At 39.1% G+C, this 20,194-nt stretch overlaps 1 protein-coding gene across 7 annotated transcripts in view; it reads right to left on the bottom strand.

The window, feature by feature from the left end:
- PATJ (PATJ crumbs cell polarity complex component) overlaps nt 1-20,194 on the bottom strand; it is a 426,007-nt gene that overhangs the window by 382,351 nt on the left and 23,462 nt on the right. For 6 of the 7 annotated variants that reach the window (XM_050752580.1, XM_050752940.1, XM_050752817.1 and 3 more), the window contains 4 exons: nt 18,375-18,569; nt 15,738-15,877; nt 13,552-13,747; nt 9,969-10,097 (listed from right to left, as the gene is read on the bottom strand). In XM_050752580.1, coding sequence (XP_050608537.1) covers nt 9,969-10,097; nt 13,552-13,747; nt 15,738-15,877; nt 18,375-18,569 — 660 coding nt within the window. Of the gene's footprint in view, nt 1-9,968; nt 10,098-13,551; nt 13,748-15,737; nt 15,878-18,369; nt 18,570-20,194 lie in introns of those variants that run through there. The other variant, XM_050752969.1, reaches the window with a different exon arrangement.

Here is a 20,194-nt window from a genome sequence, read left to right as displayed (position 1 = left end):
AAAATAAGGGTAAAGTTGCCTCTGTAAATCAAACTATTCTTCAATAGAATTATGCCTTGATCAAAAAATTTTATAAAAATATGTCTAATAAGTGTTTTCATACTTGGCTTGGCCAAAGAAGGACATTTTATCATAAAGTATATTTTTAGTCACTTCCTAGGCATTAGTTTTCTTCTATTTTACCTCAACTCTTAATTTAAAATGATGTCGATAATTTGCATCTGTCACTGAAAGTCAAACATTTTCTTCCTGCAGAAAAGCAGGTGTTCTAAAGAATTCATAAGTACAAAAATAGTCATTAGTCAGATTGATAGAAAGACACCAAAATGACAGCTATCTTGTCTAAGTCCAGCAGCCCCAGTCTGCATTTTATTGATATTTTCTGATCAACATTCTCCTTCCATAACCTGTCTTCTGTGTGAGGAAACTGAAAGGCATAAAGTCCCTTTTGTTCTTTAACAGAAATCGTCAATCAATGAAAACCAATAAATAGCTATGCCAAGATTCAAGTACACAGCATGCTAATCAAACATTCACATATAAAAGTTTTATTAATCCATAGATTCTTTCAAAAGAGAAAAAAATTATGCATACTGGCAAAGATAGTGCGAAAGGCAGAAAAATTAAAATAGCTGATGCAACAGGGGTATCACACACTTACAGTGAATGTACACCAGTAATCCCAGCACTTTGGGAGGCCGAGGCTGGCACATCACCTGAGGTCAGGAGTTTTTGTTTTTGTTTTGTTTTTGTTTTTGTTTGAGGTGGAGTCTCACTCTGTCGCCAGACCAGCCTGGCCAACATAGTGAAACCCCATATCTACTAAAAACACAAAAATTAGCTGGGCATGGTGGTGAGCACCTGTGATCCCAGCTACATGGGAGGCTGAGGGACAAGACTTGAACCTGGGAAGTGGAGGATGCAGTGAGCCAAAATCATACCACTGCACTCCAGTCTGAGCAACAGAGAAAGACACTGTCTCAAAAAAAAAAAAAAAAAAAAAAAGGAGCAACTTTAGGCTAAAAAAAAAAAACAAACCACATTACTTTGCATTTTAACTTCTCTGATATGCTGTTGTGTATGATCATTTTAAAAAAATTTTAAAACCTATAGTAATTCAGACCTGAGCTACAAAAGAAGAAATCAAATTTGTTTCTTCAAAAACTAAAAAATGGGTCCAGGTACCCATGGCTCACACCTGTAATCCCAACACTTTGGGAGGACTGCTTAAAGTCAGGAGTTGGAAGCTGCAGTGAGCTAGGATCGTACCACTGCACTCTAGCCTAAGTGACAGAGCAAGACTCTGTCTCTATTTAGGAAAAAAAAGAAAAAAAAAGGCACCAAATACTTCCACAACTCAGAAAATGAAATAATAACTATGTTCGATTCCAGGCCAGTTTTATTATTGGTCTTCAATCAAAAGGCAACATGTCATTGATAGAAAAGGGTAACTTTATAAAACAAAATAAACACTTTTTCCCTAAAGGAATTAAAGAAACTATCCTATCCTACTCAAATTCCCAGAGCACTCATTAACTGATTTTTAAAGATAAAGAAAATATCTGTCTATAGAATCACTCAAAGCAAAATTGCTTGGGACTAACCAACCATTTAGTGACCTCAAGCTGGGCCTTCCTTACTCTACACTGAAAAGTCTCTCAAAGTCCACATCCACCCTCAAACCCTTGCTTGGTTCCATTCCTTCGTAGTATTAGGTTACTGGGTAGTCAATAGATTCATATTTTAACTGCTTCATACCAAAATGTCAATAATGTATGACAACCTTTAAATAGGCTGTGTTCTGAAGACAAGGAGGTATCCCAGTACACCTGACTGCCCTAGAACTTCCTCAGATCACATGAAATAGGTATCTGCACTTCGAGGGTTTTACACTGCCCATTATCAATGTCACACGAAACAAAACAAAAAGTACCTCCCAAAAAGATGTTTAACTCTTGCCACAACTGACAGAATGTTCTTAAGGTGAGTGTTTCAAGCACTGTGAATTTTGGAGAGGCTCTGAAGCTTACAGAGAGATAGGCCTTTTAGCTACCCTTTTAATATCATATAATTTCCCTATCCATGGAGTTGGCCCGATTATATTAACTGATTGGACATTGTAACTAGATCTCAATAATGTTTCTTAAAAGATTCCTATAAAATCAATTTTTTTACATAAATAAATGCTATTTTCTACTTCATTTCTTTTACATCATTAGTGGCAGGACACAACAGAAAGACAAGTAAGGGCTTTGGAGTCAGATGCACCCAAGTTCAAATCCTAGCTCTACTTTGGTCAAGTTGTATGGCCAAAGGTCAGTTGTTTATCTTACCTAAGTCTCAGATCCTTCTTAAGCAAAATGAGAATACATTTCTCTCTCATTGGGTTATAAGCATTTTGGGAACTAAGAGGCATTGTGCTAAGCATGTTACATTGATTAACATTGAATTTTCACACAGACTTTTATTTAAGGCAAGCAAAATTATCTCCTGCCAAAAAATAAAAAGCATTAACTTTCCTTGGAAAGGCCTTCTTACAAGGTTAGCCCTTGGCTAACACCTGGCAGCTTAGATTCCGTGAGGGGTCTCACCATTCCCTGGTAAAAATGGCTCAAGGTGCCTAAAGTGTGAACACCTGCATTCTTCTGCAAGTCTAGGTCTTCAGTATACACTACACAGTGTGTGCCTCTGTGACCAGCATCCAGTAATAACCCTATGTTTTGGCAGAGTCTCTGATGGGCTTCCATGGCAGACATTTCAGATGTATGGTCATAATTCACCACTGGAAGCTTTAAGTGTGTCCTATATGACTCCACAGGGAGAGGACTCGTGGAAGCTTGTGCCTGGTTTCCTCCAGGCTCCACCTTATGCAAGCTTTTCCATGTTGATTTTGCTTTGTATTCTTCACTGTAATAAATATAGCTGTGGGTACAACTGTATGCTGAGATCTGTGAATCCTCCCAGCAAGTCATCAAATCTGGTGTCTTGGGGACCATTTTAGAAACATGGAATTAAGCCAAGAAGTCATTTGCCCAGGGTGAGAGGTGGATCCAGAATTCAAGCCTTCATCTGTCTGATTCTAAAGCTCACACACTATAATCCTATGCTCTTTCCTTTCAGAGGCTAATTTGGATGTAGGTGTGTTGAGAACAATTTCTCCAAAGGTAGATAATAGGGAGGGTGTACACCATGTCTTGTGCCATAGCCTCAGGCCTGAGGGTGCTGCAGCTTAAGTCATTTCATGAGTTACAGCAAGCAAAACATTGACTGGTAATAAGCAACAAATGAGGCCAGGCTGAGGAAGGAGATAAATTGGTTATAGCAAGAAAGCTGAAGAGATTTTATCTGCCATCAGCTGACATGAGAGGAAAGGAGAAGTGAATACTGCTCTGTCCCCTATGCCTAGGCCTTACCATATGCCCTAGAAGAGACAATAGCTCTGTTGTTCCTAGAGCTGGCTACTCCCTGTTGATAGATGTGAACAATTGTGCACAGGTGTATATCAGGAAAAGGAAAACACTAGGATTAACTTTGGATAAATTCTAACGACAAAGCTCAGACTTCAGAATCAAACAGATATGGGCTCCAACCTGACTCTGTGGCTCACCTCGCTGCTGTAACCTTGGGCAATTTCTTAATGGTTTCCATATCTACAATTTGGGAATAAAACTTCTAAGAGTGTTTTGAAGGTTACATGAGAATAATGTATATTAAGCAGATAACAATGTCTGGCATAAGTACTTGCTTCTCTTTGAGCTCTTATGACCCTATGACAAGCATACCCTCTACCTCCTCTTTGATGATCTGAAATAGTGACGATCCCTTCCAGTAAAGGGCAAAAATCAGACTTGGGCTTTTTCCAACAATGCCTCAATGGGATTAATCTGGGAAACTCTGCACATCTTACTCTTGTGAAAATTCATAAAGCACGTTAGTATTTTAAAAGCTAAGAAAATTCTTACAGTAAAGAAACCTATCGGATTTTGTTTAAATTTACTTGATCCTTTGTTTTGCACAATAACCACTCCACTTTGCATTTCGGGGAAAAAAAAAGCCACTCCAACAAAAAAACCTATTAAAATTTCTAAGGCAGAGGCAGGAGGAGGGAGGGAATACAAAGAAAGGCATCCCAAATTTTTCTGCAATATTTTATTATTTCCAGGTTATAAAAAAATTTTTAAAGAATCCTTAAAGAATATTGTGTTGTGCCACAGATGTGTGTCTTGTTTGTTTGTTTTGAGACAGTCTTCCTCTGTCACCCAGGCTGGAGTGCAGTGGCGTGATCTTGGCTCACTGCAACCTCTGCCTCCAAGGTTCAAGCAATTCTCGTGCCTCAGCCTCCTGAGTAGCTGGGATTACAGGCATGCACCTCCACACCGGGCTAATTTTTTGTATTTTTAGTAGAGACAGTGTTTCAACACGTTGGCCAGGCTGGTCCCAAATTCCTGACCTCAAGTGATCCACCCGGCTCAGTCTCCCAAAGTGTTGGGATTACAGGCATGAGCTACCGCACCCAGCCACAGATGTGTTTTAAACGTCTATAAAATGAACATTCTCAAACATGCTGGTCTCATCCAAACTTGCTACAGTTTGGATGTTTGTCCCCTCAAACCTCATGTTGAAATCGCATCCCCATTGTTAGAGGTGAGGCCCAATGGGAGGTGTTTGGGTCATGGGAGTGAATCCCTCATGGATGGCTTGGTGCAGTGAGTTCTTGCTCTGAGTTCTCTGCAGTGAGTTTACTTAGTGCAGTGAATTCTCACTCTGATTGTTAAAAAGAGAGTTGCCCCGCCTCCTCCGCCTCTCCGCTCCAGCTTCCTCGCTGCCCGTGTGATCTCTGCACACACCGGCTCTCCATCTTCCATCATGGAAGCAGCCTGAGGCTTTCCCCAGATGCCCAATTTTCCAGCCAGCAGAACTATAAGCTAAATAAACCTCTTTTATTTTAAATTACCTATCCTCAGATATTTCCTTATAGCAACACTAAATGGATAAAGACAGAACTCCTTTACACTCTTAAAAATTATTAAGGATGGAGCGATAGGAATTACAAAGCAGTACAGGAATCGGCTGGGAGTAATGAATACGCTCATTACCTTGATTGTGGTAATGGATAACAGTTAAATTATATGTGTCATCTTGGCTGGGCTGTGGTGCTGACTGTTTTGGTCAATCACTAATCTAGACGTTGCTGCAAAGGTACTTTGTAAATGTGATTAGCATATACAAACAATTGACTTTAAGTAAAGGAAGATTACCCTCAATGATGTAGGTGAGCCTCATCCAACCAGTTGAAGAATTCACAAACAAAAACTGAGATTTCCTAGAGAAAAAATTCTGCCTCAAGAATGTAACAGAGCTTCCTGAGACATTCTGCTGGCCTGCCCTATAGATCTCAAACACAAGACTACAACATCAACTCTTGTCTGGGTTTCCAGCCTCCTTGCCTTCCCTACAAATTTTGGACTTGCCAGCCCCCACCATGGCATGAGCCAATTTTTAAAAATAATCTCTTTTTTAAAATAATCACACACGGCCGGGCGCGGTGGCTCAAGCCTGTAATCCCAGCACTTTGGGAGGCCGAGATGGGCGGATCACAAGGTCAGGAGATCGAGACCATCCTGGCTAACATGGTGAAACCCCGTCTCTACTAAAAATACAAAAAACTAGCCGGGCGAGGTGGCGGGCGCCTGTAGTCCCAGCTACTCGGGAGGCTGAGGCAGGAGAATGGCGGAAAACCGGGAAGCGGAGCTTGCAGTGAGCTGAGATGGCGCCACTGCACTCCAGCCTGGGCGACAGAGCGAGACTCCGTCTCAAAAAAAAAAAAAAAAAAAAAAAAAATAATAATAATAATAATAATAATCACACACATATCCTATTGGTTCTGTTTCTCTGGAGAAATCTGGTAAAGATGAATTCACAAACATATACACATGCAAAAATTGGTACTGAGGAATTTTTTAATATATAATATTTAATGTTAATTTTTATCAATATTTATTATATTGTATATATATTTTTAAAAGAGCTATATTTTCCAAAACAAAAAATATTGGCCAGGCGTGGTGGCTCACACCGGTAATCTTAGCACTTTGGGAGGCTGAGGCGGGTGGATCACGAGGTCAGGAGTTCGAGACCAGCCTGGCCAACATAGTGAAACCCCATCTCTACTAAAAATGCAAAAATTAGCCAGGCATGGTGGCACATGCCTGTAGTTCCAGCTACTTGGGAGCCTGAGGTAGGAGAATCACTTGAACCTGGGAGGCAGAGGTTCTGGTGAGCCAAGATTGCACCACTGCACTCTAGCCTGGGCAACAGAGCAAGACTCCATCTCAAAAATATATATATATATGAAATATATATATATTTATTATATATTAAATTATATAGTATATATTATATATTAAATTAAAAATATTAAACAGTCCCACTCTTACCTATATATATATATATATATGTAAGTGTGTCCTATATGACTCCACAGGGAGAGGACTCATGGAAGCTTGTGCTTGATTTCCTCCAGTCTCCACCTTATGTAACTTTTTCCATGTTGATTTTGGTTTGTATTCTTCACTGTAATAAATATAGCTATGGGTACAACTGTATGCTGAGTTCTGTGAATCCTCCTAGCAAGTCATCAAATCTTACATACATACATACATATATATATATATATATGTGTATATATATATATGAGTGGGACTGTTTAATATTTTTACAAATCTCTTTAATATCTGGCTTAAAAGAAAACAGCTAGACTCATTTGCTTCTGCATTCAATGTGTTATAATATACTGTTTTGGATGAAGTATATGAAGAATATCTGGCCTCAATCAGATATATAGTTGGAAAGGGGAGGGGTATTATAATAGTCCTTTCAGCCTATTCTTTGATAACACACCAAAACTTGGCAAGTGGTGGTTTCTTATACAGTTACAATGTAGAATCTGGAACCATATCAACAAACTTTCAGACACTATTGAAATCGACTGATCTATCTTGATTTTCGAGAGGATCATTTAGCTACATATTATTTTGTCATATCACATACTGGTCTTCACAAAATATTGAGGCTGAATATGGTGGCTCACACCTACAATCCCAGCACTTTGGAAGGCCTAAGCGGGAGGATCACTTCAGGCCAGGAGTTCAAGACCAGCCCGGGAAACAAAGCGAGACTGTCTCTACAAAAAATAAAAATAAGGCCAGGCAGGTGCAATGGCTCACACCTGTAATTCCAGCACTTTGGGAGGACAAGGCGGGAAGATTGCTTGAGCTCAGGAATTTGAAATCAGCCTGGGCAACATAGTGAAACCCCATCTCTACAAAAAAACACAAAAATTAGCCAGGCATGGTGGCCTGTGTCTATAGTCCCAGCTACTCCAGAAGCTGAGGTGGGGGATCACTTGAGCCCCAGAGGGAGGCTGCAGTCAGCCGAGATCGCACCACTGCAGTCCAGCCTGGGTGACAGAGTGAGATCCTGTCTCAAAAAAATAAAAATAAAAATAAATTAGCCTAGCTTGGTGGTACACGCCTGTAACACCAGCTACTCGGGAGACTGAGGTAGAAGGACTGCTTGAGCCTGGGAGGTCGAGGCTGTAGTGAGAGGATTATGCCACTGCACTCTAGCCTAGGCAACAGAGCAAGACTCTACTCAAAAAAAAAAAAAAAAGAAAAAAAAAATATCTATTCACAGTTATGCAGACCTTCCAAGTACTGACATATTTCATCATATAATAAATATCAAGACAATCATCTTGATATCAATCAACAATCTAATCAGAAATGCCTTTCTTTACTTTTCCTTTCTTTTTTTATTTTTTTTCTTCAGACAGGGTCATACTCTGTCGCCCAGGCCAGATGGAGTTCAGTGCCACAATCTCGGCTCAAAGCAGCCTCCACCTCCTCAGCCTCCCAAGTAGCACCATGCCCAGCTAACTTTTGTGTCTTTTGTACAGACAGGGTTTTGCCACATTGCCAAGGCTGGTATTGAACTCCTGGGCTCAAGAGATCCTCCCACCTTGGCCTCCCAAAGTGCTGGGATTACAGGCATGAGCCACCACGCCCAGCCTTAGAAAGCTTTTAAATATTAGGGAAATGTCAAGCTCATGGTAAAATACAAATTTTCCAACATTCTAATTTTTGCTTAAGCTCAAATTCTATTGTTGCTAACAAACAGTGTCAGTTGTTTTCCTTGAAATAACAAGTTCACATCATCCATTCTCAAGAAAACATCTTCCAAATACCCAAGTCTGGATAAACATAATTTTTCTGCAGTTATTTTTATATTTTTATAAAAATAAAAATGCTGTTCCACATAAAAAAGTAGTAGATTCACCTTGCAAATGACTTGCCTTAAGACAACCATCATACTTCAGTACATAGCAAGAATGCTACATGATACTTCCCATTTTGACAATATTCAAAAGACATGCACTAAATGGTCAAAATTTACTAAAATTAATCATTTTACTGCATCATAAAAAAACTTCAATTGAAACGGCATTTTTTTAGGAGGCCGGGCGCGGTGGCTCAAGCCTGTAATCCCAGCACTTTGGGAGGCCGAGGCGGGCGGATCACGAGGTCAGGAGATCGAGACCATCCTGGCTAACACGGTGAAACCCCGTCTCTACTAAAAATACAAAAAACTAGCCGGCGCAGTGGCGGGCGCCTGTATCATCAGCTACTCGGGAGGCTGAGGCAGGAGAATAGCGTAAACCCGGGAGGCGGAGCTTATTGCAAAAGTGAGTTGAGATCCGGCCACTGCACTCCAGCCTGGGTGACAGAGCAAGACTCCGTCTCAAAAAAAAAAAAAAAAAAAAAACTGCATTTTTTTCTTTTTTGTTGCAAGCACATGGCAGAAAAGAATGCAATGATTACTATAATAGTTTGTGGCCACTGCCTTGTTTTGCACCAAGGCACCAGCAGTTTTAGCCTGCAGCTGCTTTTGTATCATCAGTACAAATGTTAACAGGGTGAAAGGGATAATAACGTCGTGGTATTATTGTAAAAGTTGTTTGGATCTCATAGACCACCTGCAAGGCTCTCAGAGCCCTCCAGAGGCCCACAACCAAACTTTGACAACTGCTTTTCTAAATAAATACTCTTAGGTGCTGAAATGATGAGAGGAACATCAATGGCTCCACAAGCTGCATAAGGTGAAGCAATCGTGATCAGAAATGAAGAGCCAAGGAACTTGCCTTGAAGATGCATTTGCATGGCAAGCTCATTTTTACTTATGTATGTCTATTAGAAGGGATAAATTTATATGTAACTGGGCAATAATCAGTGAAATTTTACATATCATTCTGATTATGGGAATAACTAAAGTTATTTCTGATTTATCATGGCTATTCTATATAATATGGGCTTATTATTAAGTGGCTTCAGAGTCAAATTTCTAAACTAATTTCTAAAAACTAAAGTAGTAATTAACATTTCTTCAATATAAAATTAAGCAGAAACAGTTGCTAATTTTTTTAATAGCCTACTTTCAGTGTAAACACTGCTAAACAATGAAAGGTAGTCATTTAACTTATAAGGCCATAAATTTTAATTCAAGTGAAATTTACCATGTATGATATTGGGACAAATGTTTATAATCGCTGTATCTTCTGATTTTAACATTTAGGCCATTGAAAGACACACTAGAGGAGAATAATACAGATGTTCAAAATGCAATATTCATTAACAACGCTTTTCAATTAAAAAAAAAAAAAAAAAAAAAAATGGAATCATGAAGCGTGTCAATTATAAGCAAAACAAACCCCAAAAATGTTGATTTAGGAACTGTTTAAAATAAGACAGCATGTATACTAATAATACTTACAGAATAAACCATTTTTAAGCTATACTTAAATTCTAGTTATTAAGTCATATATCCTGGTAACTCATGTTATAAAATTACATTTCAATTCATACAACTTAAATTTTATAAAACCAAAATGATAACAAGGAAGGTTGACTTACTCGATCTGCTAATCCTCCAGGAACTATAGTCCTCACAACCACGCCACTTGTTTTTCCTCCAACTATACCAAAACCTAGTCCGGAGCCATCATTAATGAGCTCAACCTCTTCAACATGGCCCCAGCAAACCTACAAATTAATGGCACATAAGAGTCACAGGATCAGTAATACTCACAGATTCTTAGTTTTCCAATACAATCATTACCAAAGTAACATTGCAACAAATTGAACATTCATACAATTAATCAAGGCAATGTTCTACAGGCTAAGACATACAGACAGAGATAATCATATGGTCCCTGACCGTAGGGATCTTATAATCCAGTAGAGAGAAAGTAAAACACAAATAATTAAAATACAAGGCAGAATATTGGATCATAAGGCACTAGCCCTAAGAGCACAGGAAACATTTCTCACTCCTCACTCTACACTGGATATCCAGCACAGTGCCCAGCACATAGTAGGGACCAGTAAATACGTGTCTGCTTGAAAGAGAATCACAAAATATTATAAAGAATTTTTACAGGGAAGGAAGAACATGAAGTCAAAACCAATGAAGAATTACAGAAAACTTCAAGGAAAAGGGGCATTTAAGTTGCACTACAAAGGAAGACATTCAAGCAAAAAGAAAATATAAGGGCAAAGCTAGGCCAGATAACACAATGGATGAAAGATATGGTCAAAAGGTTGGATTTAACTGGGTAATCAAGTGGAAGTAGTTAAAGGTTTTAGAAGAGAAATGACAGAACCAAAGAAGTGGTTTAAGAAAATTCATCTGGCAGCAATGAGAAGAATCTAAAATGGTGGTAGGACACAAAGTGGAGAGACTAATTTAGGAGACTCTTATGAGGGAGAGGAAAGGTAGGCCCCACTGAAGATATTAGCAATAGGACTATACAAATTAGACTAAAAGACATAAGCATTTCCCCTCTAACTAGCAGGTTTCTATGAGAAATGGGCATTACTTCACATAATCCAACTGCAGAACAATATCCTCCCTCTCAAGATCATTAGGGCATACTCATTACTTAGTCTGTCTTTCTTTTCTTTTCTTTTCTTTTCTTTCTTTCTTTCTTTCTTTCTTCTTTCTTTCTTTCTTTCTTTCTTTCTTTCTTTCTCTTTCTTTCTTTCTTTCTTTCTTTCTTTCTTTCTTTCTTTCTTTCTTCTTTCTTTTTCTTTCTCTCTTTCTCTCTCTCTTTCTCTCTTTCTTTCTTTCTGTTAGAGACAAGGTCTCACTCTGTTACCCAGGTTAGAGTGCAATGCATGATGAGAGCTCATGTCAGCCTCGAACTCCTGGGATCATCCATCCTCTAACCTCAGCCTCCCAAATAGCTGGGACTACAGGCATGTACCACCATGCCCAGCTAATTTTTTAATCTTTGGTCGAGGTGGGATGTCTTTGTTTTTTGTTTTTTTGAGACAGAGCCTTACTCTGTCACCCAGGCAGGAGTGCAGTGGCATAATCTCAGCTCACTGCAACCTCCACCTGCCAGGTTCAAGCAATTCTCCTGCCTCAGCCTCCCGACTAGCTGGGATTACAAGCATGTGCCACCACACTCGGCTAATTTTTATATTTTTAGTAGAGACAGGGTTTCACCATGTGGACCAGGCTGGTCTCGAACTCCTGACCTCAGGTGATCCACCCACCTTGGCCTCCCAAAGTGCTGGGATTACAGGCATGAGTCACTGTGCCTGGCCATAGTGGTGGGGTTTGACTATGTTCCTCAGGCTGGTCTCAAACTCCTGGTCTCAAGCGACCCTCCTGCCTAGGCCTCCCAGAGTTCTGGGATTACAGGTGTGAACCATCATACCCATCCAGTTTTTCTATTATACTAAATTGCAAAGTTACTATGCAGTCTTAAATAAAAAGCATTATTGGAGGGCTGGGTGCAGTGACTAAAGCCTGTAATCCTAGCACTTTGGAAAGCCAAGGTGGGCGGATCACGAGGTCAGGAGTTTGAGACAAGCCTGGCCAACATGGTGAGACCCCATCTCTATTAAAAGTATGAAAAAGTTAGCTGGGTATGTTGGCATGTGCCTGTAATCCCCAGCTACTTAGGAAGCTGAGGCAGGAGAATCACTTGAACCGGGGAGGCAGAGGTTGCAGTGAGCCAAGATCTCGCCACTGCACTCCAGCTTGGGTGACAAAGCAAGAATCCATCTCAAAAAAAAAAAAAGGCAATATTGAGATTAATAAATTGATGTCTAGAACATCTACTATCTGGGAAACAAGAAAGTTTGCTAAAATAATATGCCTGACTTAATGTTAGCTGATAGCAGCCAATATTCACAGAACAGGTACTCAGCACCAGGCATGGTGCTTAGTGCCTCACATGCCTTCTCATTCAGCCTCACAACATCTCTGAGAACTAGACCTCATACCTTCAAAGGAAGGTATGAGGTAAAGGAATCTGCCTGGTGTGACACCACTAGGATTTGGGAGAAATGGACTTGAATGCATCCAAGCCTAACTCCAAAGCCCTTGTTCTTTATACGTTAAACAATTCCCCACTTTATTCACTGTATTTATTATGTAAATTCTGCTGTACAAATATTGCTGACTACAATAGGGAAAATGCCTATACATTAATTTTTGTTGTGACCTTGTATTGTACCGAGACAGTCTTATTTTTTCTTTTGTCCCAATGAATAAAAATTAAATAAGTCAGCTAGCACTTAGTGTTATAAGAAAATAAGATTTATTAGTTTGCATTCTGACAATGCAAGCCAAAATCTGTAAAATGTTAAAAAGCACATTCAAGGGTTCCCAAAAGAGATATATACTTTTATTCTTTAAAATTGTTCCATATGTGTCTTTACATGAAAAAAAGCCTGCTATAATTTTGCAATATCAATAATCTGGTCATAAATCCCCTCATAATTTTCAAAAATAATATTTTTCAAATAAATAATCAAATCTTACTTTAAACACTCAACAGTAAATCTCTAATAAAAACTCTCAATTAATTGGCTACATCACCAAGGAACACAAGACTCTCCATCACTAAATAAATTACACCTAATACTTCAATTTGGGCTCCATATTAAATAATAATCTTAAACAAAGAGACCCACAGGACATTGAAAAGAGAAAAAAAAAAAACCTTCATGAAACTTCTTGTTTAAACATGTTAATGCTGCATTCAGAGATATGATCATCTTTTTTAACTATGAAAAGTAAAATGGGCCAGGCACAGTGGCTCACGCCTGTAATCCTAGCACTTTGAGAGTCCGAGGCAGGTGGATCACCTGAGGGCAGGAGTTCAAGACCAGCCTGGCCAACATGATGAAACCCCATCTCTACTAAAAATACAAAAAAAAAAAAAATAACAGAGAGTGATGCTGAGCACCTGTAGTATGGGAGGTGCTGAGGCAGGAGAATCACTTGAATCCAGGAGGCGGAGGTTGCAATGAGCCAACATCTGGCCACTGCACTATATAGCCTGGGCAACTAGAGTGAAACTCCATCTCAAAAAAAAAAAAGAAAAAAGAAAAGTAAAACGACACCTTCTAAATGTCTTTACACTTCTTACAATCAATGGCATTATTCAAAATTAGGTATTTTTTCAAATTTGCAACTCACTGTTTCAGGCAGAGTTGTATCAGTTAGGCTGCTAGAAGTACTGCTTTTTGTGTGGATTGGTTCCCTGGCCACAATCAGTTGCAAAGATCCAGTGGTTTGTTGTAATAATGCAATTGCTTGCTGATGGGAAACGTTCTGATCCAATGGTATGTGATTAACGGCCAATATTTGATCATTTTCCTTTAATCTTTGATCCCTTAATCAAGTAAGAAAAGAAATTTTTGTTTTAAGTGACCTAATAACCTGATTTTAAAAAATCTATTATTCAAGTTAAGCAGTTTGTTGCCTATGGTACTACTTCACTTAGTACATTTATCAAATAATTAGTTAATTATATAACAGAGCTCCTCAGACTGTTTTTCACAGAAGTTATTAACTAATTACCTAATTTGGTAGTGCATCCTTAAACACATGGACACATTTTAAAAGCCATCTGCCTAGAAAAATAAACAAAAACAATCTATAGGACCCCATCGCCAAGGTTTTGCAAGTATGGACACTGCCTCCATTACTGCATAAACCCAAACCTCCTGAACCCCTTCCAATCTGATCTCTACCCATACCACACTGGGGTAACGATATTTTCAACTACACCAATAACCTCCTCTCACCCCATCTTCACTGTCTACTTGTCCAACATTTATCAACAGAGGCCAAACCCTCCTTGAAAATTCATAGAGATTACTTCCAAATTTATATCTGAGCATGGTCTCACTCTTATTTGCCCAGCTGGAGTGCAATGGCACAATCGCAGCTCACTGCAGCCTCAGCCTCCCAGGCTTGGGTGATTCTCCCACCTCAGTCTCACAAGTAGCTGAGACTACAGGTGTATACTACCACGCCCAGCTAATTTTTGTATTTTTTGTAGAGATGGGGTTTTGCCATGTTGCCCAGGCTTCTCTTGAACTCCCAAAGTGCTGGGATTACAGCCATGAGCCACTGAGCTTGGCCAATCTGAGCCCTTGTAATCTCTCCCAAGCACCAATCTCCCAACTGCTAACCAGGGTAAGAAGGTTCTTTTTAAAAGAAATTAGCAAAATCTCTAAAGAAAAATAATATTTACTGAGCACTTATCATGAGTCAGGTACTATGTTGAGTGCTTTACATGCATTATCTCACATAATCCTCACAATTTCCTTTTAAAGTACTTAGTAAATTTTACATATTAAGGAATTGAAGTCTAGACAAGCCTAGCATCCTATCAAGAGTCAGATTCTGAAGCACAGTCTTGAACTTCTTATGCCAAAGTGCATCCTAAAGATAGCCTAGGACTTACTCTGTCCTGGTTTACTGTATTTGATTTTATTATCTCCCAAACACCACTGATACTCTTCCTCTTCCTGTTTACCCATTCTCACCACAATTCTTGAAGAAACACTGCATTAGATGCCAGAATAAAGATGCAAAGTCATGGAAACTTATTAAGTTTGAAATCTGAGTTGGGGAGACTAGAATTAATCCCCCATGAATGGAGAATGTGAATTCAAAAATGTATTATCAACTAAGAATTTTATAATAATATACTGCCATTGTTGCTATTATTCTAACACGTGCATTGGAATAGCATATTATTAAATGAATAATAAACCAAAGACTGGAAATCAAACAGAGACAAAATAAAAGGCTTGCAAATACCCCTTAAAACATAAAAGCAAATACAACATGGAAGATAACATAGACTTGAGAGGCCTCTTAATTGACAATAAGCATAATAAATCAGGTAGAGTGACATGACCACCAAAATGTTGTTATAATCTTAAGAATAATAAACAATGTAATATGCAGAATGAGAACTTCAATATTCCTATCCTACTGATCAGTCCGTAGCTAAAATAGCATGTTGAACTGTAAGAGAGGGAAATAGTGTACTAGCTTTGCAGTCAGACGGTCTTGGAATCACATCATGGCTTCAGCATTAACAGCTCTGTGACTATAGGTTGACCACTGAATCTCTGAATCTCAGCTTTCTCATCAATAGAACGGAATGATGATACCTATAGAGTGGAACTGCTGCCATGGGGTACAGGAGGATATTCACGAAAGGCCTGACAAATGCACAGCAAAAACTAAAGCAAGTGTTAGCTGCTATTGTTACTGTTTTTATGACTAGTTTTTCACTCTCTTTATAATAGTCGTCAGAATTATCAGGAAACAATTAGCAAAGTGAAAATAAACAGCTTCCCCACCTGTCTGCTACACTCCCTGGCTGGACATCCTTCACGAAGATATCAACATTTCCCATATTTTGACTTCTGAGGGCCACCACACTGAATCCAAGGCCTCCAGATGAAGGCCGTTCTATATCTATATATTCAATTTGCCGGCCCTAATGAAGGAGCATTAAAAAAAAAAAGTCAGTGGTGTACATTTAACCAACATACTCTGTCTGCAGAACTGAAATTGCTTAGCATAAAAGCAGCTTCCCCTAAGAACCACATAAACTCAGCATTTCAGTAATAAATTATTTCTGGAAATCCTCTCACTTGATTATTTCAGTAGAGCATAAGAGAGAGTGTGTGCAGTGTTCTGCAACCTCGGGGAATCGGAGGCATTTTCACACTTCATTCACATTATGAGATGAATCCCAAGCTGGCTGGAAACTCCTGAGAAAAATGCCTTTTCCCATAGTAAATTCTGAATTACTTTTTTACACTGAACTTCCCTAAATTCTCTTGATGCAAAGTACATTTTTATTTTATTTTTTTCTTTGAGACAGGGTCTCGCTCTGTCGCCCAGGCTGGAGTGAAGTGGCATGATCTCAGCTCACTTCAACCTCTGTCTTCTGGGCTCAAGCAATCCTCCTGCCTCAGCCTCCTGGGTAGCTGGGACTATAGGCATGCACCACCATGCCTGGCAAATTTTTGTATTTTTTGTAGAGACGGGGTTTCGCCATGTTGCCCAGTCTGGTCTCAAACTCCTGAGCTCAAGCAATCCACCCGCCTCAGCCTCCCAAATTGCTGGGATTACAGATGTGAGCCACAGTGCCCAGTTGCAAAATATATTTTTAAATGAGGAAAATAAATTAGATATATCAAAAATGCCAGTATTTAGCCGAAGTCAGAACCAGCTGCATTTTACAGGGCTCTGTTTTTAATTCTATCGTTGATTAATTGATATTCTATTTATTAGGTAAATTCAAAAGACTCTGAAAAGGCCACCATTTACATGGGTTCTACCTGTAAGAACAGATAGAACTGTTCTTGTGACAGCCAGGTATTTTATTGCTTTAGTTAATAACTGCACTTATAACATGAGAACTTCATAAATGTAATCAACTAAAAACAGCACCACATAAAAATAATTGTTAGTCAGATGAAATGGATAGAAGTGGCCAGGCATGATGGCTCATGCCTGTAATCCCAGCAGTTCGGGAGGCCGAGCTGGGAGGATCACGAGGTCAGGAGATCGAGACTATCCTGGCCAACATGGTGAAACCCTGTCTCTACTAAAAATACAAAAATTAGCCAGGCGTGGTGACATGCACCTGTAGTCCCAGCTACTCAGGAGGCTGAGGCAGGAGAATTGCTTGAACCTGGGAGGCAAAGGTTGCAATGAGCCAAGATTGCGCCACTGCACTCCAGCCTGGGCAACAGCGCAGAAAAAAAGAAAGGGATAGAACTATAAAGTCAAAAACTAGGACCAGAATATTATTTAATTATCACATCTTGAACAGATTCTATTTAACACTGAAACTCGAGTTTATTTATTTATTTATTTTTTAAGAGATAGGTCTTGGCTCTGTCGCCCAGGCTGGAGTTCGGTCGTGCGATCATACCTCACTATAGCTTTGAATTTCTGGGCTCAAGTGATCCACCCACGTCAGCCTTCCAGGTACCTGGAGCTACAGGTGAGTGCCACCATGTCTGACTATATTCTTATTTTTATTTTTGTAGAGATGGGGGTCTCTCTATGTTACCCAGCCTGGTCTTGAACTCCTGGCTTCAAGCAATCCTCCTGCCTCTGCCTCCCAAAGATTACAGAAAAAAGCCACCACGCTCAAACCTCATTTTTAATGGCACTTGAAGGTCGAGGCGAACATACATAAAACTAACATGTCCAAAATTTTAATTGTTTATTTAATTTTTAATAGGTATTAGGGGCTACAACTGGATTATCCTTCCAAATGTTTTCTAGATTTTCCAAATTATATTAGTTCTAATTTTCATTAATCATGGGTTTTTCTTTTTTTGTTGTTGTTTTCTGAGACAGAGTCTTGCTCTGTCACCCAGGCTGGAGTACGGTGGCGCAATCTCAGCTCACTGCAACCTCCATCTCCCGGGTTCAAGCAATTCTCCTGCCTCAGCCTCCTGAGTATCTGGGATTACAGTTGCCCACCACCATGCCCAGCTAATTTTTCTATTTTTAGTAGAGACAGAGTTTTGCCATGTTGACCAGGCTGGTCTCAAACTCCTGACCTCCAGTGATCCGCCCGCCTCAGCCTCCCAAAATGATGCGATTACAGGTGGGAGCCGGTGCGCCTGGCCAAAAATCTTATTTTAACAAGAATAGAGATGCATTCAATTAGTCATTGTCGAAAAACTCTCCTTAGCAAGATCTTATCTCAAAAAAATAAATGTTAATTTTTTTTTTTAAAAAAACTCTCCTTACCACACATGGATACCTTCCTTATGTAATTTTAAGCCAATAAATTTTCAACACACAGGTTAGAAAATGGTGTCAATTCCTCCTAACAATATAAAAATACAAGCAAGCAAAATACATACTAACACATCTTACAGCAAAAATAATGAGTATAAGTTCCTTTGTAAAACTAAAGCAGGAGAAATGAAGCTAAATATTTCCATGAGAAGATACAACTTTACCTGAGCCATCTGTTGAATGACTGAGTTAAAGTCTTCATTTCCCAACTTCGGGGTCCAAGGAAATAACCCAGATACAGTGGAGTTATTAGAGGGCCTGTGGACATTTCCATTAGCAATGGAACCATCTGTGAACACTAACAAACCTTTCCTAGAAAAATCAAAGTGGGCTGAACAATCTGAGGGTATATGGTTGAGCTGTTGGAGAGAAAAAAGAATCATCAACAGAAATCTATAGAAAAACCGTTTCTAGTTATTAAATATATTTTGACCATTACATGTATAATTTGCACATTAAATATATACATGGGAAACAAATAAGGTAAAGATAGATCAATCTGTGTATTCATAAGGCTAGAAATTTTTTTAATTTAGTATTACACAAAATGTTTAATAGTTTAAAATTTGTTCTTATTTCCTGCTTTCTACCACTACTTTGTACACTGACATCTTATTACACTTCACATATACAGATGCATCCAGTCATATAACAGTGTAAGGTACTAAACCTTTTTCCATTTATCTATACATTTCCATGTGGGGAACCACAAAAGATCCACAGGTAGTACATAACGATAATAATAACTGTACTTATTGAGTGCTTGCTATGAGTAAGTACTGTACCGGGATGATTACAGGTATTATCACTTAATTCTTACAACAGTCTGATGAGATATCATTATCCCATTTTGTGAGCATAAAAACTAAGGCACACAAGGGCTAAGTAACTTACTCAAGATTAGCAGTAAGTGACTCGTGGAGCCACTTAAACATTGGCAGAAAGAGGAGAATCATGTAATTAAATTATGTGGACATAATTTAAAATATCATTGGTATACAACTGCCAAAACAGTAGAATAAAGGTAACATTAAGAATAAATGTCAGTAGTGAAACCCCATCTCTATCAAAAATACAAAAATTAAATGGGCATGGTGGTGCACACTTGTAATTCCAAGTTACTTGGGAGGCTGAGGCAGGAGAATCGCTTGAACCCCAAGGGTGGAGGCTACTGTGAGCCGAGATTGCACCACTGCACTCAGCCTGGATGATACAGCAAGACTCTGGCTCCAAAAAAAAAAAAAGAATAAATGTTAGGCCAGGTGTGATGGCTCACACCTGTAATCCCAGCCCTTGAGGAGATCAAGGTGGGAGGACCACCTCAGGCCAGGAGTTCAAGACCTGGGCAACATAGTGAGACCCTCATCTCAACAAAAAATACAAAAATTAGCTGGGCATGGTGTCACATGCCTGTAGTCCCAGCTACTTGGGAAGATGAAGTGGGAGGATTGCTTGAGCCCAGGATGTCGAGGCTACAATGATCCATGATCACACCATTGTACTCTAGCCCAGGCAAAGACTCTTGTCTCAAAAAAAAAAAAAAAAAAAAAAAAAAAGGAATGTTAATAAAACCTCAGAGAAAAAATTTTTAAAAACCCTGGCTACAGGGATTACACAGTCCAATGCATAAAATATGACTGTGCATATAAGAACTGCAAACTATACAAATATAAAGAATTGCTATTAGGATAGGGTAGTTAGTTACATCCACTCTTAGTCCAACAAATGTGACAGATTTCTGCTGATCTTTGCCAATTTCAGTTGCTACCAGCAGCGTTCACTATTGTGATATTCTATGACCAAGAGAAATACAGAAAGCTAAACATCAATATAGGCAGTGCTAAAATTAGGGTATAAATTCTGGTCTAAAGAAAGCAATTCACAGAAAGACACACGTGTAGAGTTTAATCCTTAATTGGCTATAAACAAATCACTCACAAAAGACTTAATGGGCAAGCATTTTAGTTTATCAGCAAAAACCATT

This window comes from Macaca thibetana, chromosome 1, assembly GCF_024542745.1.
Source record: "Macaca thibetana thibetana isolate TM-01 chromosome 1, ASM2454274v1, whole genome shotgun sequence".
NCBI classification, from domain to species: Eukaryota; Metazoa; Chordata; class Mammalia; order Primates; family Cercopithecidae; genus Macaca; species Macaca thibetana.
Note: the sequence above shows the minus strand (reverse complement) of the source record. Positions and strands in the feature narration are given on the sequence as shown.